Source organism: Pyrgilauda ruficollis, unplaced genomic scaffold (assembly GCF_017590135.1).
Source record: "Pyrgilauda ruficollis isolate IOZ18807 unplaced genomic scaffold, ASM1759013v1 scaffold31, whole genome shotgun sequence".
Classification (NCBI taxonomy): domain Eukaryota; kingdom Metazoa; phylum Chordata; class Aves; order Passeriformes; family Passeridae; genus Pyrgilauda; species Pyrgilauda ruficollis.
The window spans coordinates 4,726,938-4,753,971 of record NW_024524489.1 but is presented as its reverse complement, the minus strand read 5'-3'; the positions used below and the strand labels follow the sequence as shown (position 1 = coordinate 4,753,971).

The 27,034-nt window shown below is 48.0% G+C and overlaps 1 protein-coding gene across 1 annotated transcript; it reads left to right on the top strand.

The window, feature by feature from the left end:
- Positions 1–179: 179 nt before the first annotated feature.
- ANAPC1 (anaphase promoting complex subunit 1) lies at positions 180–25,252 on the top strand. The gene is made up of 47 exons (XM_041474063.1): positions 180–495; positions 1,272–1,433; positions 1,561–1,612; positions 2,160–2,269; positions 2,431–2,513; positions 3,311–3,384; positions 3,621–3,766; positions 4,394–4,614; positions 5,241–5,450; positions 5,715–5,810; positions 6,059–6,149; positions 6,239–6,304; positions 6,457–6,594; positions 6,924–7,064; positions 7,296–7,356; positions 7,641–7,828; positions 8,276–8,350; positions 8,475–8,740; positions 8,951–9,042; positions 9,338–9,486; positions 10,432–10,510; positions 10,589–10,625; positions 10,718–10,788; positions 10,901–11,079; positions 13,006–13,232; positions 14,336–14,454; positions 14,857–15,128; positions 15,654–15,888; positions 16,621–16,712; positions 16,852–16,986; positions 17,105–17,187; positions 17,300–17,378; positions 17,652–17,726; positions 18,254–18,330; positions 18,515–18,605; positions 18,699–18,752; positions 19,016–19,209; positions 19,427–19,513; positions 19,921–20,038; positions 20,804–20,881; positions 21,219–21,286; positions 22,235–22,373; positions 22,910–22,996; positions 23,425–23,520; positions 23,674–23,872; positions 24,338–24,472; positions 24,973–25,252. The coding sequence occupies exons 1-47, from the start codon at positions 283–285 to the stop codon at positions 25,086–25,088; spliced, it is 5,856 nt and encodes a 1,951-aa protein (XP_041329997.1). The 5' UTR covers positions 180–282; the 3' UTR covers positions 25,089–25,252.
- Positions 25,253–27,034: the final 1,782 nt, after the last annotated feature.

Genomic DNA, 27,034 nt, shown 5'->3' with positions numbered 1-27,034 from the left:
GACTGCGGCACTGAAACGGCATTTTGGGGGCAGTCTCCACTCAGGATGTGCCGAGGGGCGCTGCATTCCCCGCAGGACACGCCGGGAACAGCCGCGCTCCCCCGGGAGCGGCGCGGGGCCGCCGTGAGGGGCGGCCATGGCGGAGCGGGCGCGCGCGGGGCAGGGCGGGAGCGCCAAGATGGCCGCGCCCGCGTGAGGGGCCGCCGGTGCCGCTCCCCGCGCGTCCCGGTGCCCGCGGGAGCCGCCGGAGCGTCCCGGAAATAATGTGGATATCGGGGCCCCATGTCGGACCACTGTGACGAGAGGGCGACGATGATTGCGGCCGGCGACCTGCAGGAGTTCGCGCCGCGGGGCCGCGAGCAGAGCCGGCGGCACCCGAGCGCCCTGAGCCTGCAGCTGCGGCGGCTGCAGCCCGCGCCGGAGCTCTGCTCCTCCGACGGCGCCGCAGGGCTCGTGGGCTCCCTCCGAGAGGTCACCATCCACGACCGGCACCGGGTACGAGCCTTCCTGCGCTGGGGGTTGGGAGGGAAGGGAACTTCAAGCCCATCCGGTTCCCGCCCGCCGGGCTGGGACAGCTTCCAGCAGACCGGGTTGCTCCAAGCCTCCTCCAGGCTGGCTTTGACTTCCAGGGATGGGGCAGGCTGTGCCAGGGCCTCACCACCCTCCCAGGGAAGAATTCCTTCCCAGTGTCCCGTCTCAGCCTGCCCTCTGGCAGTAGGAAGCCATTTCCCCATGTCCCGTCCGTCCAGACTCGTGTCCAAGTCCCACTCCAGCTCTCTTGGAGCCCCTGCAGGCACTGGAAGGGGTTTTGAGGTTTCCTTGGAGGCTTCTCTTCTCCAGGTGAACACCCCCAGCTCTGCTGGAGATCCAGCCTAAGACTGGATCCATCAGTATCCCAGCTTTTCTCTGAGAAGGAGTTTAGGGAGCAAGGGGGTTCACCCTAAATATCAGAACTCTACAAAGGGTCTCCCTTACCCATTCCTTCTGGACTTCCATCAAAATAAATCTAAATGGATCCTGGTTGTCCTTTACCGTGGAATACCAGGGTTTTTTGGGTTGGAAGGGATCTTATGGATCATCTCATTTCACCCCCTGCCATGATCAGGGACACCTTCCACTATCCCAGGGTGTTCCAAGCCCCATCCAACCTGGCCTGGACACTTCCAGGGATGGAGCAGACACAACTTCTCTGTGCCAGCACCTTGTAACTGGCCAAACTCATCACACCTATAGCTCTTGCGGCTTTTCCTTGACAAACCTCCGTTTTCCAGGAAAGCTGGCAGCTGAGGAAAGGCATCAGTGATGTTGGGGAGGAGGTGGATTATGATGAGGAGCTGTACGTGGCCAGCAACGTGGTCATCTGGAGCAAGGGCAGCAGAAACCAAGCATCCACCGTGTACAAGGCATTCACCGTCGACAGCCCTGTCCTGCAGGTACAGAAATGTGGGAAAGGGGCACTGAGGGAATCCACAGACCCTTCCCAGACAGGGAACACGGGAAGGTGACGTTGTGTGGGAGCAGCTCCTTCTGGGGAATTAATGATGCTGTGTTGGGTTTCAGGCCTTGTGGTGCGACTTCACTATCCCCCAGGAAAAATCGGAAAAAGCTGATGGTGAGTGTCCTGCTCCTTGTGCTGCTGGGAAAATGCTCAGAGCTCTTGGCTTGGAATAATGGAATTGTTTAGGTTGGGAAAGCCCTCAGAGACTGCTAAGTCCAACTGTTGCCAAGGCCACCACAAAACCACATCCCCAAGTGCCACATCCACGTGGCTTTTATAGCCCTTGGCCTGTGTCAGGGCTGGATACTCTTTTGGGGAAGAACTTTTCCCAATATCCTGAATCTCCCCTGGTGCAACTTGGGGCTGTTTCCTCTCATCCTGTCCCTTGTTCCCTGGAAGCAGAGCCTGACCCCCACCTGGCTGCGCCCTCCTGTCACAGAGTTGTGCAGAAGGTCTCCCCTGAGCCTGCTTTTCTCCAGACTGAGCTTTCTCAGCCAGTCCTTGTTTTCCAGCCCCTTCCCAGCTCCATTCCCTTCTCTGGACACACTCCAGGAGCTCATTCACCACGGCTTGAAATGTCAGAATTTACTTTTTGTGTGTAAGGGATGTCTGAAACAGAGTGAAACTTCACTGTGTAATTGCTTTGTTCCTTCCTTTCCAGTGTCAGGCAGTGAGGAAATAGTGGAGAAATGTATCTGCATTTTGCAGAATTCCTGCATAAACGTGCACAGCATGGAGGGGAAGGATTACATTGCTGCTCTGCCTTTCCAGGTAACTTCTGCCATGCTTGTTGAACACTTTTGTCCACACTTATGTTTCTCTGCTCTGCATAAAAAGCCGGAACATCTTATTTTCCTATAAGACCCTCAAACATCATCAACACAGCACATGGTTGATTTTTCATCCCACCATAAATCCATATTTTTTTATAGGTTGCAAATGTCTGGCCAACCAAATATGGGTTGTTATTTGAGCGCAGCAGTTCTTCCCATGAGGTGCCTCCAAGTCCACCCAGGTATGGAATGAGGAATTTGAGTGGTTTCCTGGTGGATAATCTAATAAGGAGTGGAGGAGTTGGAGGGCAGTGGTGAAAGATCCATGTGTTTCTGATAGGAAAAGGTAAAATTGGGTGGAAAAGGAAGAAGTTTTGTTTGGCCCCTCCCTGGAAGTGTTCAAGGACAGCTTGGATGGGGCTTGGAGCACCCTGGGATAGTGGAAGTGTCCCTGCCCATGGCAGGGGGTGGAATGGGATCATTTTAAGATCCCTTCCTACCCAAACCATTCTGGGATTTTACTGATGTGCTTCTTCCAGTCTTTTTATCCCATCCTAGTGACTCTGAGTGAGCACACTCAAAGCTGAGTGTTAAAAACTATTTGGGAGTGCTAGTCCTGGGAATCACCAGCCTGATTCCATCAAGGTTTGTCCTAGGAATTGATTCCAGGCTGTCATGGACAGCTGGGAGAGTCACTGAGGGATTGTCATAGAGACATTTTCTCTCAGCTGCAGGATCCCATTTCCTCTTTGGTGGGGATCCCATTCCCTGCTGAGTGGGGATCCCGTTCCCTGTTTGCTGAGGCTCCCAGCCCCTGTGGAAGCCCTCTGTGGATGCCAAAGGAAGCAGCTGGATGAGCAGCCTTAATCCACTCTTTTGGGTTTTCCCATTGGAAACCTCTAGTCCTCGGAAGAGCTGGGATTAGCGATAGAGGTCCTGAAAAATTGAACCTACTCAATCAATCCAACAGGCTTTTGGAGATGGAATCTGTGTCCCTGCTGTCACATTCCAGGCTCTGATGTGTATGGCTTTTCCCTAGGGAGCCTTTGCCGACGATGTTCAGCATGCTGCACCCCTTGGATGAGATCACCCCTCTGGTCTGGAAGTCTGGAGGTACATTGGATGTCACTGGAGTCCCTCAGGGTGGCAGCAAATCCCAGTGTGTCCCTGGAGCGTGCCCTGTGTCAAAAAATCCGGGAAGAGTCACTTCCAAGGATGCAGTTAGAGTGGCTGCGTGAACAGGGAAGCTGCCCAGGGGAGAAACACAGATTGTGCAAGGAAGAGAGTGTGGGAAATGCTCATGGTGTTGTTGTGGGGCTGATCCTTTGGAATGCATCCCTGTTTTCCAGGAGTGTTTGGATCGTCCCGGGTGCAGTACGTGGCTGACCACACGCTGAGGATCGTGTTCCTCAGCGCTGACCCTTCCATTGTGATGACCTACGACACTGTGCAGAGCTTACACACATTCTGGGCCCTCAGGAGAGTCAAGCCAGAGGTGCACATTCCCTGGGGAATAAAGATCCCTGGAAAATAGCTGTGTGCATTTCCAGGCCCTTATGTGTGTCATAAGGGATTTGGGATTTGTTTCATTTATGAGTAAGATGTTCGGTGGAGCTGGCTCTTTTGGTTTTTAAGAATTTTTTTTCCATGGATTTACCTGGAGCAGGGGGATCATGGGGTGGTGGTGGTCATGGATTATGTTATTAACATATTATTCCATACATTGGACCAGAAAGCTTAAGAAAAGTGGAAAGTAACTCAGTGCCATGAAAACTTTGACAGTGAGGCAGAGTTTCCCAGAGAATCTGTGGATACTCCATTCCTGGAAATGTTCCAGGTTGGACAGTGGTTGGAGCAACCTGGGATAGGGGAGGGTGTTCCCGTGGCAGAGGGTGGGAATGGCTGGGCATTAAGGTCTCTTCCAACCAAATCCTGTGATTTTGTGAAAACCATTGGTTTGTGAAAACCATTGGAGCAGTTTCTGTGGGAGTAGAAGAGCAGGGTTGATGGGATTAACTCCGTAGGCTGAGCATGAATTTCTAACATGTAACTGATGGGGAATACTGTTGGAAAAGCCTCTCCCTGGCTGTCCTTGCCCACATGCCATTGGTTTTCCTCCCAGGAGCAGAGCCTGGTGCTGAAATTCCCAGAGCAGGGGGGCACCCCCCAGCACATGGCCACCAGCAGCTCCCTGACTGCTCATCTCCGGAGCTTCTCCAAAGGAGACTCCCCTGGGGGCTCCCCTTTCCAGAACTACTCATCCATCCACAGCCAGAGCAGATCCAGCTCCTCTCCCAACCTGCAATCCCGCTCTCCCACCATCTCCAACATGGCTGCTTTGAGGTGGGCATCCACAGCAAATCCCAAAGGATGGGACCTATGGAATAGCATGGACACATTTTGCTCTCTGTCTTTCCATCCAAGGCTCAGGTGCCTCTTGTGTTGCAGCACCTGAAATTTCCCTTGGAATGCCCTTCCTGTGCCATTATCCCAACAGGAGGGTAGTGCCTGTGCCAGAGCCAAGGAGGCTGCTCTGTGATGGATCAAGGAATATCTGAAGGATGTTTGAGTTCCAGGAGTGTTTTGGGCTGGCTTCTTTAAAGAAATTAGAGGGAAGGGATTGGGAGGGATTTTTGGTGGAATGGACCATCTGAAATCCTTTTGAAATCTCATCTGTTGGATTTGGACAGAGATGCCTGGAAAATAATTACAGAATTGTTTTCCTGTGCTAGAAAACCAAAGGAAATCAGCAGTGAGCTAGTTCCTAGTTTAGGGTTTGGTTGGATTTTAAAGTCAGTGGATGAGTTCCCTTGGGATTCTCCCTGATTTTGAAGATCTACTTTTTGGCCAGATCCAATGTCTCTGATTCTATCCCAATTTTGAAGATCCGCTTTTTGGCTGCATCAATATCTGATTTTTCTGTGATTTTGAAGATCCCCTTCTCATCCATATCCTCTCTCTGCCTGCAGCCGTTCCCATTCCCCAGCCCTGGGAGTCCATTCCTTCTCTGGAGTGCAGAGGTTCAACTTTTCCAGCAGTGCCCAGTCCCCAAGGAGACCCAGCGTTACCCATTCCCCAAATTCCATTTCCAACGACTCCTTCCTCGTGCCGGAGACGGAGCCGATCGTTCCTGAGCTCTGCATCGACCACCTGTGGACAGAAACAGTCCCAAGCATGAGGTCAGGTGGTTTTCTTGGGATGAGAGTTGGGAAGCAGGAATTCAAGTGAAATCACAGTTCATTTGAGTGGTTTTTCTGCAATTGGAGTCATCTTGGAGTCTTCATGGACTTGCAATTCCTAATTTTTTTGGGAAATGATGCTCCTTGCAGAGAGCTGAGCACTTGGACCAGTTTTCCCAGGTGTTATTCCAGGCTTTCTGAATGGTTTCATGGAGTCTCCAAAGCAAAGCAAGTTCTAACCTGGTCCTTGTGTCTCTTTTCCAGAGAGAAGAATTCCCAGGCATCCAAAGTGTTCATTTCCACTGACCTTTGTGGGCAGAAATTCCTGTGCTTTTTAGTGGAATCCCAGCTCCAGCTTAGGTGAGCATTCCTTGGGGACATGTGAACCAGGAGAAGCACTCCAGAAATTCCTAGTTGGAAGTACATCAGGAGCTTTAATTAACTAGAAAATAAAAAATAAGTTGATATATTTTGGGCAAAGCAGGGAAAAGGATGAAGGAACCACAAAACCCACAAAAAATTCACTGCACTGTTGGAAGTCTGTGTTTTCTTTCTGTAACAACACCCAGGACAAACCTTTTATGTTTCCTGTTCTCCCTAATCCCTAGGTGTGTAAAATTCCAAGAGAGCAACGATAAATCACAGCTGATCTTTGGATCTGTCACCAATATTCCAGCAAAGGATGCGGCTCCAGTGGAGGTATTGTTACCTGTGGAATGTCCTTGTCATGCAGCTGGTGCCTCCTTAGTTAAACACCAGGAGCTGAATGTGCTGCTTGATTATTCCAGGGAATTGACACACTGCTGGTTCTGGAAGGCAGTGGGAATCTGGTGCTTTATTCCGGAGTGGTTCGGGTAAGCGACACCTTTTCCATCCCTAATTTATATGCAGTGCTGGAAAGGGAGTTCTGAAGCATCCATGGCATTAATGGGACAATTAAATAATTTTTGTGGGGGTTATTTTTAGAGAAAAACTTAACTTTGTGTTTCCCTTTTCCACCAAAAAGGTAGGAAAGGTTTTTATTCCCGGGCTTCCTGCTCCATCCCTGACAATGTCCAACCCAATGCCTCGGCCAAGCACTCCCTTGGATAGTGTCAGTACTCCATCCAAGCCTTTGAACAAGCACCTGGGACCCCTGGAAGAGGTAACAAATAAGGAAATACTCCTTTTGTTGTAATGATCAGTGGTTTTTTTATCTTCTAAGGTGACTTTTGGAGTTGAATCTTTCCTTCTTGTTTTGTAAATCCGCTGAATAAACTGTTTAAAGATTTCTGTGGTGCTGCCCTATTTATTTATTTCTGTTTGCCATGAAACTTCCAAGGCAGGGATTGGAAAGATTTATAGTAATTTCCAAGATTCTTGTTAATACTTCAAACCCAAAAATTATAGCTGTTCTTTGCTCAGATCCACTTTAATTCTGAATTCCACTTCAATTTGAACTCTAAAATGGGCTCGTTTTTCCCACTTTTCCAGAGCGTGCTTTTGTCACCAGTTCCGGAATTAAGGGATTCTTCCAAGCTCCACGACTCCCCCTACGTTGAGGACTGCACTTTCCAGCAGCTTGGGACTTTCATCCAAGCTCTGAGGGATCCTGTCCACAACAGAGTAACTTTAGTAGGTATTTCCCTGTCGTTTGGGGCAACACTTTTGGTAACAAAGATTATTTCAAGATAATGCCAAGATTTCCAGTATTTCACATTAATTCCACATCTTAATGTAGCAAAAGCCAGGATTTGGGAATATATTCACCCTCTAAGGAGTTCTGAGTTGATTACTCTGAGAAAATTACTCTGCCTGCATTTAATGCATTTCCTGATTTATTTCCACTTTTGTTGAATTTTTCAGGAGCTCAGCAATAACACCATGGTTCGGATCAGTATTCCTGAAATCGCCACCTCGGAATTAGGTAGGATTCCAAAGCTTTAGGTGGCTTTTGCTTTGCTTGGGGAAGGGCTGAGATGCCAGTTCAGACATAGCTGGTTTCAGTAATGAGCAAAAAAAAGGAGTATTTTTCCTTATTTTTTGTTCCAAATCTGAGGATTTGTGCTCAAGAAAGAGCTGTTGGAGTTTTGTGGCTTTATTTAGAGTTAAAAGCAGGTCCAACAAGAGGAACCTGTGGAGATTTCCACCACTGATGAAGCAAATCCCAGGAAACCAGAGCTGATGGATGATTTCCTTCTTTTCCAACAGTGAAAAGATGCCTGCAGGGGGTGAAAGCCATCCTGCCCAAGGAAACAGCTGTGCAGATGTTGGTGAAGTGGTACAACGCCTACAATGCCCCAGGAGGGCCCAGCTACCACTCAGAGTGGAATTTGTTTGTCACCTGTCTCATGAACATGATGGGTTACAACACTGAGAGGCTCTGCTGGACACGGAATGTGAGCAAATCCATTCTTCACTTCTAATTTTCAGGCGTGTTTTACTCTGTCTTTATCGTGAGATACATTTACAAGGTGCTTATTATAAAAATAAATGATGGAGATTTGATTCCAACTCAACACCTAACACTGCTATATTAAATTTGGTTTATCTTATCCATGTTAAATTGATTTTGAGTTTAAACACAGGTCACAATTCAGATTGTTATTCCCTAAAGAGGATTTTGTATTTCTGGGGTTTGTTCAGCAAATCCAGAAGTACCTCAAGCCACATCATGTCCTACTTGGCTTGAGTTCAGATGTTGTGATTCACCTAGGAAGCCTTGGCTCCAAAGAAATCACAAAAAACCTTGGTTCCTAAGAAATCAAAAAGAAATCTCTTTATTTAATTTTTCTTTTTCTGTTTATTTATTTTATTTTTATTTCTTTTTCTTTAATTTGTTGCAGCTCGATTTTGAAGGATCACTCTCTCCAGTCATTGCTCCAAAGAAGGCAAGGCCATCAGAAACTGGGTCAGATGAAGTAAGAAATGGTTCCCTCTGTTATATTTGGATTGGTTTTTAGGGAAAAAATTCCTCTGTAGCAGTGCTTTGGAATTACCTTTCTGGAAAATTTGTTCACCATGGATCCTCTGTCTTTGCTCTAGGACTGGGAATATCTCCTGAGCTCTGACTACCACAGGAATTTCGAGTCTCATCCCATTGCCAAAGCTCTGCGCCTGGACCCTCTGGAAGTTTCGCCTTCCAGGGATGACTTTTCCCAGAGCCTCAGTTTGGATTCCTCCACCCTCCTTTTCTCCCACATTCCTGCCATTTTCTTTGTTCTCCACCTCATCTATGAGGAGCTCAAACTGAACAGTCTGATGGGAGAAGGACTCCGCTCCCTTGTGGTTCTCCTGGTTCAGCTGGCCAGGTATTCCCACTGGAAAATAATTTCTTTTGATGGGATTGCCCAAACTGGAGCAAACTTGCCCTGTATTTGAAGGAAAGGAATATTTAAAACCTTTCCTATTTGTTCCATGGCTCCAAATTCTTCCCCAGTAGCAGCAGCTGCCCAAAGGTGGCATCTAGGAGGTTGGAATGGTTTTTTCCCAGTCTGTGACTCCCCTCTCTCTCATTCCAGGGATTTGAAACTGGAAGCTTACATGGATTATTACTACAGGGACTACCCAGCCCTTGTCAAAACCTCCAGGCAGACCTGCATAATTGACCAGGGTGAGTTTAAGCCTTTGACTAGTCTGTGATTCTTGGATATTCCCTTTGTTTTTAACATTCCACTCATTCTGGAGGATTATCCTCTGCTTATTCCTTTGAGATAACTCAAGGCATCTATTTAAGGAAGAAGAATTTTCATTCCTGTCATAAAATCCCATCTGTCAGGTGGGATCTGTAACGTTTTGTGGGGAAATGCTGGATTTTTGTTGTTGAAGGAAATACTGGAGGAATAGGGAATGGTGAGGAATTCTTGTGCCTTTTCCCTGAGCTCACGGTCTTTGCTGTTCATCTTAAGTCCAAACAGGTTTCATGCTCCATCCCTCCTTTTTTTCTGCTGAGCCTCCAAGTATCTTCCAGTGGCTGAGTTCCTGCCTGAAGGGAGAGGGAGTGCAGCCTTATCCCTACTTACCAGGGATCTGTGAAAGGAGCAAACTGGTGGTACTGGTGAGTACTGGGGGACAGGGAATACAGGGAATGTGCCTTGTTCTGTCAGCACTGCCCTGTGGGCAGGGTTTGCTCCAGCTGCTGAATTTTCTGGGAGGGAAACATCCCTAAAGGAGGGTGAAATAACAGAGGGATTCATTTACTGGATGTATTGGAGCTGAGCAGCTTCACCACTTCCGTGTTTTTCTGTGTTTTTTGCAAAGTAATAGTAGAACTTGGAATTATATGTATTTTGGGAATGAGAATTCCCCTGTTTTCTCCTTGGGCATGCCCCAACATCAGTATTTAGTCCTGTGAGTGCTGATGGTATCTCCTGGTCAGCATCACTTCCTTACTCATTGATGGGAAAACCCTTCCAACTGGGAGCAGAGGTGTCAAGCCTGAGGTGCCTAAGGAGAAAATCAGGGAAAAAAAAGCCAGGATCTATTTTCCTCTTCTCTCTGCCTTATCTGCCCTTGCAGAGCTCGGAGTTGAAAGATCTTCATAAAGCCCACAAAACCATTTTACCTGGATGTGATTTTTCCCAGAATTTTCAAAATATAGTGGCTGATTCCTTGGATTTTGCTGGCTGGACCAAACAGCTTTTCACTTGGAACCTTCACAAAATATCCAAGATGTAGAGGAGACCAAGTGGAAAATGTGTGTGTCCTGCAGGAGAAATGGAATGTCCTGCAGGAGAAACACAAGAAGGATAACTGGGAACATATTTTTCTGTTGGGAAGATATTTATATTTTATCTCTGGAGCAATGAGGGAAAATTCAGTGCATTGTTTCAGGGTGGATTTTTTTTCCCAAAACTTAAAGCTTTAAAGTTTGTTATTTTCCCTTTTCCCCACAATACACCTGCCCCACTTCTGAGGTTGTATTCCAGTTCCTGCCTGTTTTTCTGGGAAGCAAAGGAATATCAGCCCCAAAATGACTTTTTTTGGTGTCTCTCCTCCCCAGAGTGTGGCTCTGTATATCCTTGGGGATGAGAATGCTGTGCTGAACGAAGCCTCCCATTATTTGTACAAGATCACATCAGGTAAGGATGCTTTGACTCCATCCTGGGAGTGCCTCGAGCTTGGAAAACAAGGAATTAACACAGCCTTGTCTTTCCTAGGCCAACGGAAGCAGCAGATGGAGCAGGATGACAATCGGTATGGAAACTTTTTTGGTGTTGTTTTATTGAATTTGTGACTTCCTGCTGACTTCTGGATGAGCTTTTATTGGCTTCTCCTTAATTTTCCAGGTGCAGTTTCAAATCCAGCACTTCTGTTTCCAGCCTGGCTGAAAAATTGGTCCTTTGGATGACCAGTGTTGGTAAGAGCGGAACAACAACATTCCCAAATAACCATGCGTTGGATAACAGGAAGCACTCTTTGTCTGGGATTGATAACACTTATTTGGGTTTTTTTCCCTCCTTAATTTTAAGGTTTCACCTTGAGGGATCTGGAATCTCTTCCCTTTGGTGTGGCCCTTCCCATCCGAGATGCCATCTACCAGTGCCGGGAGCAGCCGGCCTCCGACTGGCCGGAAGCCGTTTGCCTCCTCATCGGCCGCCAGGATTTGTCCAAGCAGGCCTGGGAAGGGAGCCTGCAGAAGGGAAAATCCGTGAGTATGGCCACAAAGGGATTTCCCAATCCCAGGGTTTGGGCAGAGCACGCAGCTCAGGAATTTCCAGCTTAATTCCCAAACTGAGAGCGACAAAATGGAGGATTTACGTGTACAAGGGTTTTGGTGTGAAAAGCAACATCCAGCAGGGATGGATACATGGATAGCTGGGAAAACTCAGGATAAATCACATTTTTAAATTTAGACAACAGTTTTACCTCCACAGCTGTTGGATTCCTCCTCCTCCCATTCTTTGGTGCTTTCTCCAGAGGCTCTGCCATCAAGCCATGGCAGAAGGAGAAGGAGGTGGTATTTGTCAGAGGCTCATTGTGTTGGCATGGCTGGCATCCTCCTTTCCACTAGAAGAGCTGCATTTGGAAATACACTTGCCATATTTCCCTTTTCTTCCCCTAAAAAGGTTTCAGTTATTTGTATCCTGAGGTAAAATTATTTTAAAAACAGTGTGCTGTTTTTCTCTTTAACATTTTCTTCTTATGGTGGCTATCACCAGCATCCCAAGGAATTGCATCTCACTGAATGTCCTTTGTTGAAAGCCAAAAATCTTCTTAAGGCTGACATAAAACCCCTTCATGGCAGAAGATTGGAGCCTTTTCCAAAGTCAGGAATTGGGGTTGAAATCTCAAGTCAGGAGTTGGTCAAGATCCTTTTTTGCTGTCTCAGCTTTGGAAGGGATATTAAAGTTATTCCAGTTTTCTGCAACAAAGGCTTTATGACTAATTTCATATCAAAACTGTAATTAATTTGGCAGAAAGGTTAATTAACTCCAGGTCAAACCCCACCTGCCACCACACGAAAAATCCTTTTTGTTTGCTGCTGGTGGAAGCTGTGCCCAACCGAAACCCTCACAAATCATCGAAAATTATGATAAATTTGATTTTATCACTGGCTTTATAACAATGCCTCGAATTGATGTGACCTTAAAAGGCCAAAGTGAGCTTCAAACCCCAAATTGTTTGTCATTTCTCAGGAGGGCAGGGTGGAGTTTCCTGTTTCAGAACGGACGCTGCTGCTCTGGGTGGTGCAGTTGTGTGTTGAGATTGAGTGTGGATTTACCAGAAGAAATTTGGTTTCATTCATCAAGCTCTTCATTTACTCGCCTTCCTGGGGCCACACGTTCCCAGAGAAGCTCAGGAAGATCTGTTCCCTTTGGGTCCTCTCATCACTTGTGTGATGTGAGCAAACAGGAGAGCAGAGTTTTAGAAAAGCATTTCTTAAATCTTGTATGGGAAAAGGGTTTTCCAAGAGTGGTCCTAAGCTTTGGTGCTTTTCTGGTCATGTGTGGAAGTTCCAAAACCATTCTGGTGCTGTGATGAATCCCAAGTTTTATGATAGTGAGGAAATTTGGGATTTTCTGCTGTGCAGGCTGTTTGTTTTAATGGGTGATTTGCTTTTCCAAGGTGGTTGTGGAGGGAATCCAAATTGATGTGTGAAAACATCAACATTTCAAATATTAACACAGGGTTTGGAGCAGAATCTGCAGAGCAGCAGCTCTGGTTGGGCTGATCACAAACTGGGATAATCACAAACTGGGCTGATGGAGTAGGCAGGGAAAGGAAAACTTTCCTACAACTGCTCCAAAACAAGGAAAGATTTTGAAAGGACAAGAACTTCATCACACGTCACCTCAATGCATTTGAGGTGTCATACCCTTTTGTCTTTAGGTATTTATCCCATTTGGTTGTGCAAAAGTACTTGATTTCCATCTTTGGAAATCCTCTAGGCCTTTAAATTCCTGTAAGGAGCATGGGAATGCTGTGACCCTCCATTCCTGTAATGCTGTGACCCTCCATCAGTGTGTCTGTCCCTTCTGTGTCCAGACCCATCATTGTGCAGGGTGAGTTCAGGTTGTGGTGCCTTCCTGGCAGTTTCCCCGCCCTGGAATTGTCTTTTCCCTTTCCCTTGCAGTCCATGGGCACGGTGCTGTCCTCAGATATTCCGTCGGCAGCCGAGTCGGAGGAGGATGAGGATGGCATGAGTGACATGAACGAGGAAGTGATGTCCCTGATCTGGAGCGAGGACCTGCGGGTGCAGGAGGTGCGGAGGCTCCTGCAGAGCGCCCGGCCCGTCCGGGTCAACGTGGTGCAGATGCCAGAAGCCAGTGACCACGAATACATCGAGGAGAAGGAAAACAGGTAAGAAGTCCTGGAAGCATGGAATGGCTTGGCTTGGCTTGGGTTTGGAAGGACCTTAAAGCTCATCTCATTCCAGCCTCTGCCATGGCCATGGACACCTCCCACTATCCCAGGTTGCTCCAAGCCCCATCCAGTGTGGCCTTGGAAATTTCTCCACTTCCAGCTGTTTCTATTTCCCAGTATTTCATTCAGCTGAAAGGTTGTGGGGATATTTTTGGAGGCTCAGAATCTAATTTTTAAAAAAATCATAATCCAAGTCTTTGGAGTTCCGTGGATCAAAGCTCTGTTGGAGTAGGGGGCTCTTGGGAAGGACAGATAGCACATTTGAGGTCAGTTGGGGTTGAAGGGATTTTGTAGCCCTTTCTTCTGCCCCAAAAATGTGAAATATAAGCAGGACCTACTCTATAGAGACCAAACCATCCATACCCTGCCTAAAGCTGGAGAACCCTTTGTGATAGGCTGGTCTTGAGAGAGGGGACCTTGGAATTCCACAGAAAACACATTCACTGTCCCATCCCATTCCTTTGAAACCTGTGTCCAGTGGCCTCAATTATCCCTGTCCTGCTTTATTCACTTTTGGGGGGGGGGTTAAAAACCTCTTCTTTAAAAACCAAATTAAAAAGCAAACCTGAGAACATCATTACCATGCAACATGTTCTGAGTCTGACCTAGGGAGCTGAGTAATCTAACAAGTTGAGAAAGTGTTTCCAGAAATCATAAATCATAGAGAATTGTGGTCGGCATTCTTGGAAGCACCTTATCACCTCTGTACGTGGGTTATTACTCGGTGTTATCACCACTCATAGCAGGATCCCGCAGGGCAACCACCTTTACTTGGCTTTCTCCTCTCACCTCACTTCCAGCACAGCTGGGGAGTGTCCATGGAATGGATTTATTGAACCAGCTTTCAGGGAAAAATAGTGCCAGGTTCCAACAGCTAAAAGGTATCTTGGAGATGAACCTTGTAAGGACCAAAGATTTGGCTCAAAAGGAGAAGGAAGGAGGGAATGAGGGAAAAATGGTTCTGTCCAGTACCTGTTGTTTGTAGATTGTTTATATTTGGGAAAATTTTCCATATGATTTTGGATTCACCTCCCCACCAGGTTGCTGCAGCTGTGCCAGCGAACCATGGCGCTCCCAGTTGGACGAGGAATGTTCACCCTGTTCTCCTACCATCCTGTGCCAACGGAGCAGCTGCCCATCCCTAAGCTGAACCTCACTGGTACGTTGGTCAGTGTATCCCAGAGCTGGATGGGCTTTCTTCCAGCTGTTTACCATTACAGTAATTTTTATAGCATCTTCTCCACCAAGAATTTCACAGCTCAGGTGTGGGTTTTGTGGGGAAGCAGCTGCTCTGAGCTTTGAATCTGCCACCTAGAATGGTGGAAGATCCTTCTGCAGTGGTCAGGGCCAGTGTTATCAAACACTGAAACCTTTTATTAGCTACAGAAGGAGAGAGAAGTGGAAAAATGGCCTAAACATTTCTGGGGTCATAGAGGATGGAGATCCTGCAAAGGGCTGTCCTGACATTCCTGAACATTCTTGGATCGGAACTGTTCCCTCACTTGGCACTGGATGAAGGGCTTGGCTTTTCCTGAGTGCCGTTACCCCTCTCCCCTGGCAGGCCGTGCTCCTCCGAGGAACACCACTGTGGATCTGAACAGCGGGAACATCGATGTCCCCCCCAACATGGCCTGCTGGGCCAGCTTCCACAACGGGGTGGCCGCTGGCCTGAAGATCGCTCCCGCTTCCCAGATCGACTCCGCCTGGATTGTCTACAACAAGCCCAAAATCGCCGAGCTGGCCAATGAGTACGCCGGGTTCCTCATGGCCCTGGGCCTCAACGGGCACCTCACCAAGCTGGCCACCCTCAACATCCATGACTACCTAACAAAGGTGAGGCCTTCTGGCACATCCAAGAGCCAGATCCTGGTGGGATTGGATTCTTTAGGCAAAACAAGGAAGGAAGGTTTATTTGAACTGCTGTGTTGGAAGTTTCCTGGTATGGGAGAATGTCTGAGTTGCTTCATTATGGTCATGGTGCATGGTTTGGGTTGGAAGGATCCTTTCTCAGTGTGAGGAAGGACTTCTTTCCAAGGAAGTGGTGGAGAACTGGCTGTCCAGGGTGGGCATGGAGCCTCTGAAGAAACTGCGGTCCAACCCACCTGGATACATTCCTGTGTCTCCTGCTCTGAGTGAGCAGGGGGGATGGACTGGATGATCTCCAGAGGTCCCTTCAAATCCTAAATATTCTGGGGTTCCACAGAATGAGGAACCTCCATTTCCATTCACAGATTTCCAGCAGTGTTACCACCAGATCCTTCCACCCTGCACACAGCTCATTGGGATAGGCCCCTGGAACACTGACGCAGAGTTTCCCATTCCTGGACGTGCCTCACTGCTCCTTGTCCCTTTACCCAGGGCCACGAGATGACAAGTATCGGGCTCCTGCTCGGCGTCTCCGCTGCCAAGCTGGGCACCATGGACATGGCCATCACCCGCCTGCTCAGCATCCACATCCCCGCCCTGCTGCCGCCCACCTCCACGGAGCTGGATGTCCCCCACAACGTCCAGGTGGCTGCCGTGGTCGGGATAGGCCTGGTCTACCAGGGCACTGCGCACAGGCACACTGCCGAGGTGCTGCTGGCTGAGATAGGTGGGTGCCAACGCTGGAAAAACAGGATGAGGGCTGGGATAGTCACCGTGTGCACCGGGGAGTTGGGAGTTGTAATGTTGGCACCTTCCCACCACATTTTCTTCCCATTTTTCCAAACCTCATGGTTCCTCTTGGGAGCTTGTGCAGCATAAAAAGGAAAGTCACTGGATTTAAGAAAAGAAACATGGCAGCATTATTACTGTTCCTACTTCTTCCACCTGGAAATTTGGTGTCCTAAATTCCCCTGTTTGGAATTTTAAGGGTTTTTAACCACTAGGCCCTAAGAGCTGATGCGAACAGCAGATTTATGATCTCACTTGTGCTCTCATTCTGAGTTAATTTGTAGCAGCTTTTCTCCGTGTTTATGTGGGACTATACTTGGAGACTGTGTGGTTTATTAAACAGGGAATAGGATAAATCTTAAGGGTGAAATTGTTGCGTTTCTGGAAATTTGATATGTGCAATCCTTTTTTAGCAACAGCATTTGGATTGGTTCAGGATCTTAAAGTATCCTCGGTTAAACTTGGCATTTTCACCATGGCTCTAAACTCCAGCCATAACATTTAGGAGGGAGTTGCTATTTGGGAGTGGATGGATGAACTGCCAGCTCCTTGTCATTCCATTGGGGACTTCCCTGAGGAGGGACAGATATTTTTCTTTTCTCCTTTCAGTAGGAATTAAGCAGTAAGCTGGAATTCTCAAAGGTGAATTTTGCTGGTTTGGTTTCTCCAGGGCGTCCCCCCGGCCCAGAAATGGAATATTGCACAGACAGAGAGTCCTATTCCCTGGCATCAGGGCTGGCCTTGGGAATGGTGTGCCTTGGGGTAAGTCAGCTGCAATAAGAAGACTCATTATCCATTGGGATGACATTCCAAGAGCTGTTCCATGCTTGGCTCCCAACTGCCTGTGGGTTTTTCTCCTAGAGAATGGCACTTCCATGTTTTCCTTCTTTCCATTCCTTAGCATGGCAGTAACCTGATTGGGATGTCAGACCTCAACGTTCCCGAGCAGCTCTACCAGTACATGGTGGGGGGGCACAGGAGATTCCAGGCAGGAATGCACAGGGAGAAGCACAAATCTCCCAGTTACCAAATCAAGGTACGTGGTGCCAGTGCTGGCTCATTTAAGTTGGAATTCTGGGAGGTATCTCCTTGACTTTGGGAGCATCATTCCCTTCCAAGTGAACCTGTGGGAAGTGTTCCCTGTGTTTTCCCAGGAAGGAGACACCATCAACGTGGATGTGACGTGTCCAGGTGCCACCCTTGCACTTGCCATGATCTACCTGAAGACCAACAACAGGTATTGACCTGGGAATTCCTGCAGGGTTAAACTGCCCTCGTGTTGACTCTGCTGAGGTTTGGAATTGCTGGAATGTGACCTGGAAATCCTTTTCTTCTGCCTTGCCCTGCAGATCCATTGCTGACTGGCTCAAAGCACCGGACACCATGTATCTGCTGGACTTTGTCAAACCAGAATTCCTTTTGTTGAGGGTAAGATTTCCCTTGGGTTCATTCCTCAGTCTATTTAAATGATGTTTAGGAATTTCAGTCCAACATGCCCATCATTCAGAATCCTTTGCTTCCCAGCCAAACTCACCCCTTCCAACAATTCCTCCTTGCAGTGTAGCAGCTTCCTTGTCATGGAGACATAATTTAGGGAGAAATAGATGAAAGACACAATTTGCGGGGAGTGTTACATTAATTTTTAGCTGTGTTTTTATAGCTTTTCCCAATTCCATAGATAAATTTTCTCCCTTTTTCCAGACCCTGGCTCGATGCCTGATTTTGTGGGATGACATCCTGCCCAATTCCAAGTGGGTCAACAGCAACGTGCCTCAGGTAGGTGTTTGTTTATGCATGGTGTGTTTCTCTCTCAATTTTATACCTCCCTGCGTTGTTTTCCATGTGGGTATTTCCATAGTCATGTCAGGAGCACAAGGAAATTAGCATTAACATGACAGAGGTGACTGTTCCCTGGGATCCCTGGATTTGGGAGCACCAGGGACTGGAAAGGAGATGACTGAGGAGAGATGGGATTGTTCCAGACACAAAATTATGTCAGGGAAAGGAAGGGATTAAACTGTTTCCTGCATTGCCAGATCCAAAACTGCTGCATGGAGTTGAGCACTAGGAATAACTTCCCAACAGTGGAATCAGTGATATTCCAAGATATTGTATGAAATTTTTAAGACCAAATGAGCTCAATTCCTATGAGAATTACAAGTTGCTTATGGTCTCTGTTGGGGAAAAAACAGATTTTCCTTCCCTTCGACCTGTTTGGTATGACTTATGAGCTCTTAATGGCCAGAGTTTCAATTGGTCATGAGTTTTTCCTTGGATTTATTTTCCTTTCCTGCTTTTTACAGATCATAAGAGAGAACATTATCTCTCTTCATGCAACAGAGCTGCCTTCCTCTGAAGACCTGAGCTTGGAAACGCTGGCGTGAGTATCCTAAAAATCTCCTCCTAGGGAATTTTGCTGTCCTGTAAAGGAGTTTTGTTATATGGGATATCCTCTAAAGGATGAGTCTTCCCTTTTATTTTTAAGGGATGAAGGAGTTTGTGCTGTGTATTCAGATGAGGAGAAGAGGAACATTTAGTCATTTCCTGTTTATGTTGTTCCTTAGGCAAGCTCACGTCTACATCATCGCCGGAGCGTGTTTATCCCTGGGATTTCGTTTTGCCGGGTCAGAAAATCTGGCAGCATTTCAGTGCCTGGTAAGAGGAAGGTTATTTGATTCCATTCACTTCCCAGGGAGCTGTCACTCACCTTTTGGATCCGTACTCACTGGGCATTCCTTTTCTTTCTAGTACAAATATGCCACGGATTTCCTGAAGTGTTTGTCAGCTCCGACAGCGTCCATAGTAAGTTTTTCCAAGCAAAAAGATGGCTTTGTGTGACCCTCAGCAAAACCTCAATGGGAACAAACCCAGCCCTTTTAATTTCCTGGATTACATATTCTATATAGGATGTGGCAGAGCTGCAAATCATTGAAGGACTTTGCTGTCTCTCCCTCCTTCTGGGAAATGTGGTTTTCAAGCTCTGGGGTAGAAAGTGGTGGATCATCCCACCTGGAATGTACTGTTGGCCATGGAATTGTGGTGAAACCTCTCTGTTGTGCTTGAAGACAGGTCACTATAACCTGGAAACGTGCCTGAGTGTCCTTCTCCTGGCCCTGGCCATGGTGATGGCCGGCTCTGGGAACCTCAAAGTGCTCCAGCTTTGCCGTTTCATGCACAAGAAGACGGGGGGAGAGATGAACTACGGCTTCCACCTGGCTCACCACATGGCTTTGGGGCTGCTCTTCCTGGGAGGAGGAAGGTAATGGGCCTTTTCCAAAGGCAGATCTCAGCCCTTATTTCCATTTTATCCGTTTCCCTTTTTTAAATACATGGATGCACAAAGGCGTCTTCTGTTGGCACAGAAAGTCTTGTCTTCATGCGCTTTTGGAAATTCCTTTCCTCGTCCCACCAAAGTATTTTGGCCTCCTGTGTTTTTTGGAAGAAAAACTAAAGGGCAATGTTGGTTTTTTCTACAGATATTCCCTGAGCACTTCCAACTCCTCCATTGCTGCTCTTCTCTGTGCTCTGTACCCGCACTTCCCTGTTCACAGCACGGACAACCGGTAAGGCTTTTGTGGGGATCCCATTTCCTTCAGCTGAACCATCCTCTTATAAAAGACAAATGATGGATTTTTACCAAAAATCAATATTTGGAGGTTCTCCATTTAAAAAAAAAAAAAAAAGTGGGAAATGGAAGAAGTGACAGTGGTGGGGATCTTTGGTCAGTGAGGAAACACCATCTCTGCTGTGTACTCCTGTGATGTGGCTGCTCCAGTTTGCTCAGCTGGAAAGATTTTCGTGGAAGATCTGTCCATTTGTGACCTTCAATTACATTTGTTTCTGCTCCATTAAGCCCTGTTCTGTTAATTAACCAATACCATGGCTACACAAGCTGTATTTGGGTGTGGAGCTGGAACTGGATGTCTGGGATCCTTCCTAGCCCATGCTGAGCTCCTGGTTCCCACCCCAGGTACCACCTGCAGGCTCTGCGTCACCTGTACGTGCTGGCAGCTGAGCCCAGGCTCCTCACTCCCGTGGACGTGGATACCAACACCCCCTGCTACGCCCTCATAGAAGTCACCTACAAGGTAATGTGGCTGGGAAGCCCTGAGGAGCTGTGGGATGACCAAACACTCGGATTTATCCCGGTTTTCATTGGAGTGGCCTCCAGTCTCCGGTTTGGTTTCAAGCTGTGGTGGAGACGAGGTGAATTGTGCACAAACAAGTGAAGGGTTGGGCTCAACCCACGCACAGCTCAGCTGTGCTTTGGTGGCATCTGGAAGCAGAAGGGAGGACAGGGAGAGTCACCAGTCTTCAAACAGGCAAGGAGGGGTGTCCTGACTGACCCACGTTCTTCTCCTTCTTCAGAAGGATTTCCAGAGGCTCAGAGGTGGCTGGAACCATTTGTGGTTTTCCAGGCCTTCTCCTAATTCTGAGATGAGCAACTTGGTGTTTCTCCTTGGTGCTTCCTTCAGGTGTCCTTCAGGGAAGAGTCCTTTCTGTGGGATTTATTTTATATGGGAGAGGGGAGATGCTCAGAATTGAGTTTTTGGAATTTTTAGGGGGAAGAGGTGCATCTCTGTGATTCTGGCAAAGAGTTCTCCATGTTCCCATTACAGCTTGCTTCCCAAACCTTCACGTTTCAGCCTTGCCCAGCGTTAAGTGTTCATCCATGCATTCGTGGAAAATACAACTTTGGGAAGTCTGTGTTTCCTGACATGAGTCCTGTATTTACTTAGGGACAGAACCCCCTGCTTGCTGTCAGGACAGTTGTTTCCCACAAGATGCCCTTGTCCTTCCTTTTCCCATGGAAATGAGCTTTTCTAACCTGTGGCTCCTGTGATGTTTTGCAGGGCACACAGTGGTACGGGGAGGCCACCGAGGAGCTGATGGCACCCACGCTTCTCCCAGAGCTCCACTTACTGAAGCAGGTAGAGGAAATCTCTGTTTTAATGGAAAATCACCTGGATTTTGTGTCACAAGTCTCAAGACCTGAGATCCGATGGGTTTTGATTCCTTAGCCTGACTCTGGATGATATTGTTCCATTATGATTCCAAAGACAGTTCTCTGTCTTCTGTCTTGATCAAGATCTTCCAAGATCTGATGCAGCAGGGAATTCCCTGTAGGAGACACAAACCTCCTCCTGAATTTTCTGTGTGGGCAACACTATAAAACAGCCCAGGAAAAAAAAAAAAAAAAAAACACCAGTAGAAACCTCTTAATGCAATGATTCTGGTTATTTAGTAATAAAATGTTTCTATTGACAGATCAGAGTGAAGGGCCCCCGGTACTGGGAATTATTAATAGATCTAAGCAAGGGAACAACTCATCTCCAGTAAGTGTTTTTTAATGCTCAACTGAATCATGACCTCGTAGTAATCGTATTTCATGGTTTTTTTAAATCCTCCCACAGCTCTGGGTTGAAACCTGTGTTTCATCAAGTCACTGTTGTGCATCTGACAGCACTTTAAGGGGGAAGAGAGAAACTGCAGAGTTGGGTTTCACCCATTGAGGTGAATAATTCATGCAAAAAAACAGGGTCGGGGAAAACCTGATAGTAAAACCCACAGAGACTGGCAGTGGGATGGAGGCACCAGAGAGCAGCTACAACTCATGGTTTTGGTTTGGTTTTGAGTGGTGGTGATATCACATTTCCCAGACTGTTGGGGACTGTTACTGCCCTGTGAAGTGCTTTTTCTCGTGTCACCCCATGTCATGCAGTGCCACCCGCCCTCGTGACACACTCGAAACGTGGGGGGCAACTGTGGGAACCAGAGATTTTACCGGAACGCAGGATCTGGGGTGGGGGTGGGGGGTGGAAATCATTCTCATCTTTGCACTCCCCAATGAGGGGTGGGAGAAACCAGCTCCATCTTTGCTCACTAATGTGGTGCTTTTAGGTCATTTCCTTGCCATTGATCAATCCCAGAATCATTTAGGTTGGAAAAGACCTCCAAGATAATGAGTCCAATCACTGATTGCCCTCTTGTCAAGTGGAAGGATTAAATTAAGCTCAGTCCATTAGTACAGCCTGCTTTGGGTTGGAAGGGATTTAAGGATCACCCAGTGCCACCCCTGCCATGGGCAGGGACACCTTCCACTATCCCAGCCCCATCCAGCCTGGCCTTGGACACTTCCAGGGATCCAGGGGCAACCACAGCTTCTCTGGGAAACCTGTGCCAGGGCCTCCCCACCCTCACAGGAAAGAATTCCTTCCCAATATCCAGCCTGAATTTCCTCCCTTTGAACTGATTCCGTAAATCAGCCCGTTGTGCCATTCCAGGTCGATCCTTTCCAAGGGTGGCATCCTGTACGTGAAGCTCCGAGCTGGGCAGCTCTCCTACAAGGAGGATCCCATGGGCTGGCGCAGCCTCCTGGCACAGACCGTCACCCACCGCAACTCCGAAGCGCGGGCGTTCAAGGTACTGCTCCCGGGGCGGCTCCTGCCAGGAATGCTGCTGAGGGAGGGAATTCTGATGGCTTTCACAGGACAGCCACGTGTAGATGCATCTGCCGTGGGCAGACACAAGTGTTGGACACGTCCTGCCCGTGAAGTGCTTGTCATGGAATCATTTGAGGTGGAAAAGTCCTCCAGGGTCATGAGTCCAACATTTACATCATTGAATCCAAATTTTAGATCATGGACTTCAACCTTCAGATCATGGAATTCAACTTTTCGATTGAATCCAACCTTTAGATCATGGAGTCCAACCTTTAGATCATTGAATCAAAATTTTAGAACACTGAGTCTGACCTTCAGATCACCTAGTCTAGCCTTTATATTGAGTCCAACTTTTAGATTGTTGAGTCCAACATTTAGACATGGATTCCAACCTTTGGTGTGGGTTCCATTTTCTCCCTTGTGTTCTGGACACTTTGGAAATCAGTTGTTGCTATCTTTGTGCACAAATGCAAAAAGTTCATTTTAGGAATGTGCTTTGATCCCTTTTTTTTCCAGCCAGAAGCAATTTCCGCTTTCACTTCCGATCCTGCTCTCTTTTCCTTCGCCGATTATTTTTGCAAACCGACTGTGGACATGGGCCAGGTAGGAAGTGTTGGTCTGGGCCAACACTTATTCCATGGATAAAAAGTAGGGAAAACCTGCCTGAAACTCTAGAGCAGAATTTAACCCTGCAGTCAGCAGGAGCAGGGAATATCCTGCAGGATGTTTTGTAATACAGGGGTGATCCTCTGATTCCTATTGGTTTGATATTGGGATTTTTTGTCCCATTCCTTGAGGAATGCATTTAACAAAACCAGAGAGCCTTGAAGCATTTAGGGGAAGTCACAGAAGCTGTTTTATGTGGAATTTCTTTAAAAATTATTTGAGGGAGGGCATAAAACCCAGTTTAATTATCCCAAGTTAAGTGGTATCATTAATTATCCCAAATTCCTGTGATTCCACTGCATGGATTAACTTCAGTGGAGGCAGGAACCTGGAATAAATTTTGCCTGACACCTGTCTTTCCTCAGAAACAGGAAATCCTGGACCTTTTCTCCTCCATCCTTTACGAGTGCGTGACCCAGGAGAACCCGGAGATGCTGCCCACGTACATCGCCATCGACCAGGTAGGAGACTCCTGTTCCTGTTGGAAACAACACTTTTTCCCACTTTTGGGGGGCAAATAGTGGCCATTCCATGTGCTATTCCAGAGGAGTGAGGGCAGGGGTTGAGGAGTCATTTACTTCCTGTTTTATTCCTGCTCCAATTCCCGCTGCCAGGCCGTGAGGAGGCTGGAAAGGCGGGAAATGTCCGAGACCTTTGAGCTGTGGCAGATGAAGCTGGTGCTGGAATTCTTCAGCTCCCGGAGCCACCAGGAGAGGATGAGCAGGAATCCAACCCGAGGGCTCTTCATGAACTCGGAATTCCTGCCGGTGATGAAGTGCACCATAGATAACACCTTGGATCAGTGGCTTCAAGGTGAGGAGGAATTTCAATCCAACCAATGTTGGAATCCTGAAATGGTTTGGGTTGGAAGGGACCTTAAAGACCATCTCATTCCATCCCCTGTTCCTCACCTGGTTCTTGTCTTGCTGATCCAGGTTGATTTTTGCCTCAAAAGTATGGAAAACTGAAGAGGGAAGGGAGGGCGTTTTCAGTGTGGTCTGGAACATTCCCTGGAGAATTGTTTGCCCGGAGTGGTGGGGGATTTTTAGCAGGGAAGGTGATGTTTCCCAGAGAAAATTCCTTCCTCATCTTGCACAGGGAGGATTTTCCCAGAGCAAAAGCAAACGGTGACCACAGCAGTGTGGCCATGGCAGAAGGAAGGAGGTCGGAAAACAACCTCCCATCCCACCTTCTGTGTGGAATGGAGACTTCAGTGGGATCTCTCTGTGGAAACGCTGCTTCCCAAATGTCACCAAAGGTATTCCTTGTGCCTTGCAGCCGGAGGGGACGTGTCCCTGCATTCCTACCTGAGCGGGCAGGCTCCAGAGGAATCCCAGCTGAGCATGCTGGCGTGCTTCCTGATCTACCACTCTGTGCCCACACCGGGGCAGCTGGCAGCTGGAGGCCTGGAAGGTGAGTCTGGAACTGGGATTTGGGGAAATCCTGGATACTTTCACTGGGCAACTTTTCCTTGCTCTCCAGCAGCCTGGGGATACACCAGTCCTGAGGTTACTAAGAGAAAAGAAAGGCAGCTGGACCTTGATTTTGGGAGCTCTGTTCCTTGCTTAGGGCTGGGACAGAAATGTCACCACATCCATGAGGGATCGGGGCCCAACCCAGGAATCCTGTGCCAGCCACAAATTCCTGTGTCTGGGCATGGAAGGCTCCAGTTGTCTGTTACACACCTCTCTTCTGGGTGTTCTTTTCCTCTGTGTTCTCCCTCTTCCTGGATTTGGGATCTCTTTTCAAGGAGATTTGAGATCTCTTGTAGAACTTCACTTTCCAGCCAGCACACAACAAACGGATCCACAAACGGGATGACACCTCCGCAGCTCTCTGAAGCCTTCCCCTGCGATTTTGCACAAAACTTTGCTTATTTTTACACCCTTTTCCTTTGCTTTGGATGTTTTTAGGGAGCAGGAACTTCTCGGAGCTGCTGCTGAAGCTGCGGAGGCTGCACGTGCCCGTGCGGGCGCTCCTGCGCCTGGCGCCGCTGCTCCTCGGCAATCCCCAGGCCATGGTGCTGTAGTCCCACCAAGCTTCCCAAAATCTCCTTCTTTTTGTACCTTCCCAAACAGCAGACTGACCCCCAGCTGTGGCAACCACGACCAGGAGTTATTTATAAATTGTTATGAGGAATTTAAAAAAAGAGCTATAAAAGTGAGGTCATAATAAATTTACTTTTGTAACGAAGGTTTGTTTCCAAATGTGTGGTTTCTGTGGGGAACTTGGGAAAGACCTTGGCTGGGAATGGTGCTTTTCCTTGGCTGTATGACTCCTTTGCTTGTGGTGGATCTTATTTCCAGACAATGGAATTAATTCCTGGTTTAAACACTTTGTTTTCCCTTCCTCCTTGTGTATCCGCCTGGATGAAGTTGGAGCAGGGCTCATTCCTTGTTGGTTCCAGGCAGAGCTGATCCTTAACTTGTCACCAAACACATGCAGTTACTCCATGAAAAGCAGCCAGAAGTTGAGGGATTACTCAGCCAGAGCCAAAGGCTTGGATTCTGATTATTGTGGTTCCAAATTTAATCCCGTTCTGTGGAATTTGTGCCAATTTCTCCGTTTTTTTCCTAAATCCTCAAGGATTTTGCAAAGGGTCAAATTGGACCCTTGGATATTGGACCCTTGGATATAAATTGGGTCAAATTGGAGGAGGACAACCAGGTCTGATTAAAAAGAGAGCAAAAGCAGGAAAATTATACAAACCTGATTCTTATAAAAGACAAATTTATTGTGTATTAACAGTTTTTCCGATTGCTTGTGGTGTCCTGAAGGAGGTAGAGCCTGTGCCAAATTCCAACCCTCATCCCTTTTTTTTTTTAAACTGTTCAGAAACTTCTCTAATTTAATAAAAACAGTTTAATTAGTTTAATTTATCACACCTACTCCACAAACACCTTCCTTATGTGGATTCAATGAACCCATGAACAGATGGGAAATCAGAGGAGCCAGGAGGTGTCCTGGGGCAATCCTGGATGTTCCTTCCCCTAGGAGGTGGGTGCAGCTCAGGGAAATTCCTTCTAAACTGAGGAGGTGGGAAGCATGAAGTGCTAATTTTCCAGAGGGAATGACAGTGGGCTTTCATGGTATCCTGGAATGGTTTGGGTTGGAAAGGACCTAAAAGACCATGGCCACGGACACCTTCCTTAAATCCCCATCCAACCCCCGCCTCAAACGCTTCCGGGGATGGGGAATTAAATTCCCCACGACTTTTCCAAGGACAAATACTTTTTTTGCCTCCTCAAGCCTCTACCCCAGCCTCAGAATGAGCCTCCGGGTTTATCTCAGTTGCACAAAGAGCCGAAAATCCAAATGCTGGATTTGGAGCGGAAAGCTGAGAAACCTGGAGGTGCCCTAAATCCTCTTGCTATCCCGGTGGCTCCATGGGGTTTATCCCGCATTCCGAGAGTGCCGCTGCCTTGTGGCCGGGCAGGCTGGAAGCTGAGGATTCATTCCACCACGAATAAGACGAAAAAATGACGAGCAACACGAAACCGAGCATCTCTAGGGACCTCGGCGTCGGGATGCTCCCGGTTTCCGCCGGATGCGGGAAAAGCACCATTCCCAGCGTTTGGCCAGGGAGGCGACTCCGTGGGCGGGGGTGGGCGCGGGAGGCTCTGGCGAGGAGCTCTGGGGCTTCCTGTTTCCTTCCGCAGCTCGAGCAGAATTTGAAAGCAGCGGCTCCGTGAGCTGGACCAATGATCGGGGCACAGCGCGCCCGGGCCGCCCGCGCCCGTTACGGCCCCGGGCTGCGCTTCCCGGCTCCTCCCGGGAACACCGGGAACCCCCGGGCCCGCCACCCACGGTAAGGCGCTGCTCCCTTCGGCCGCTGCCAGGAATTGCCGGGGGGAAGGAAAAAAAAAAATGATGGAAGCAGCGGGAACGTTTGGGATTTCGCGCGGGCTGCTGCTCGGGGTGCGCGCTTTGCCTCGTCCCGGAGGGATCTGCTGGAGGAGCCCCGGAGGCGGTGTG

Coding starts and splice junctions, on each gene's coding strand:
- ANAPC1 (XM_041474063.1), top strand. CDS start 283: ATGTCGGACCACTGTGACGAGAGGGCGACGATGATTGCGGCCGGCGAC. Junction 6,305..6,456: donor TTTATTCCGGAGTGGTTCGG/GTAAGCGACACC, acceptor TCCACCAAAAAG/GTAGGAAAGGTTTTTATTCC. Junction 17,727..18,253: donor TCAACAGCAACGTGCCTCAG/GTAGGTGTTTGT, acceptor TGCTTTTTACAG/ATCATAAGAGAGAACATTAT.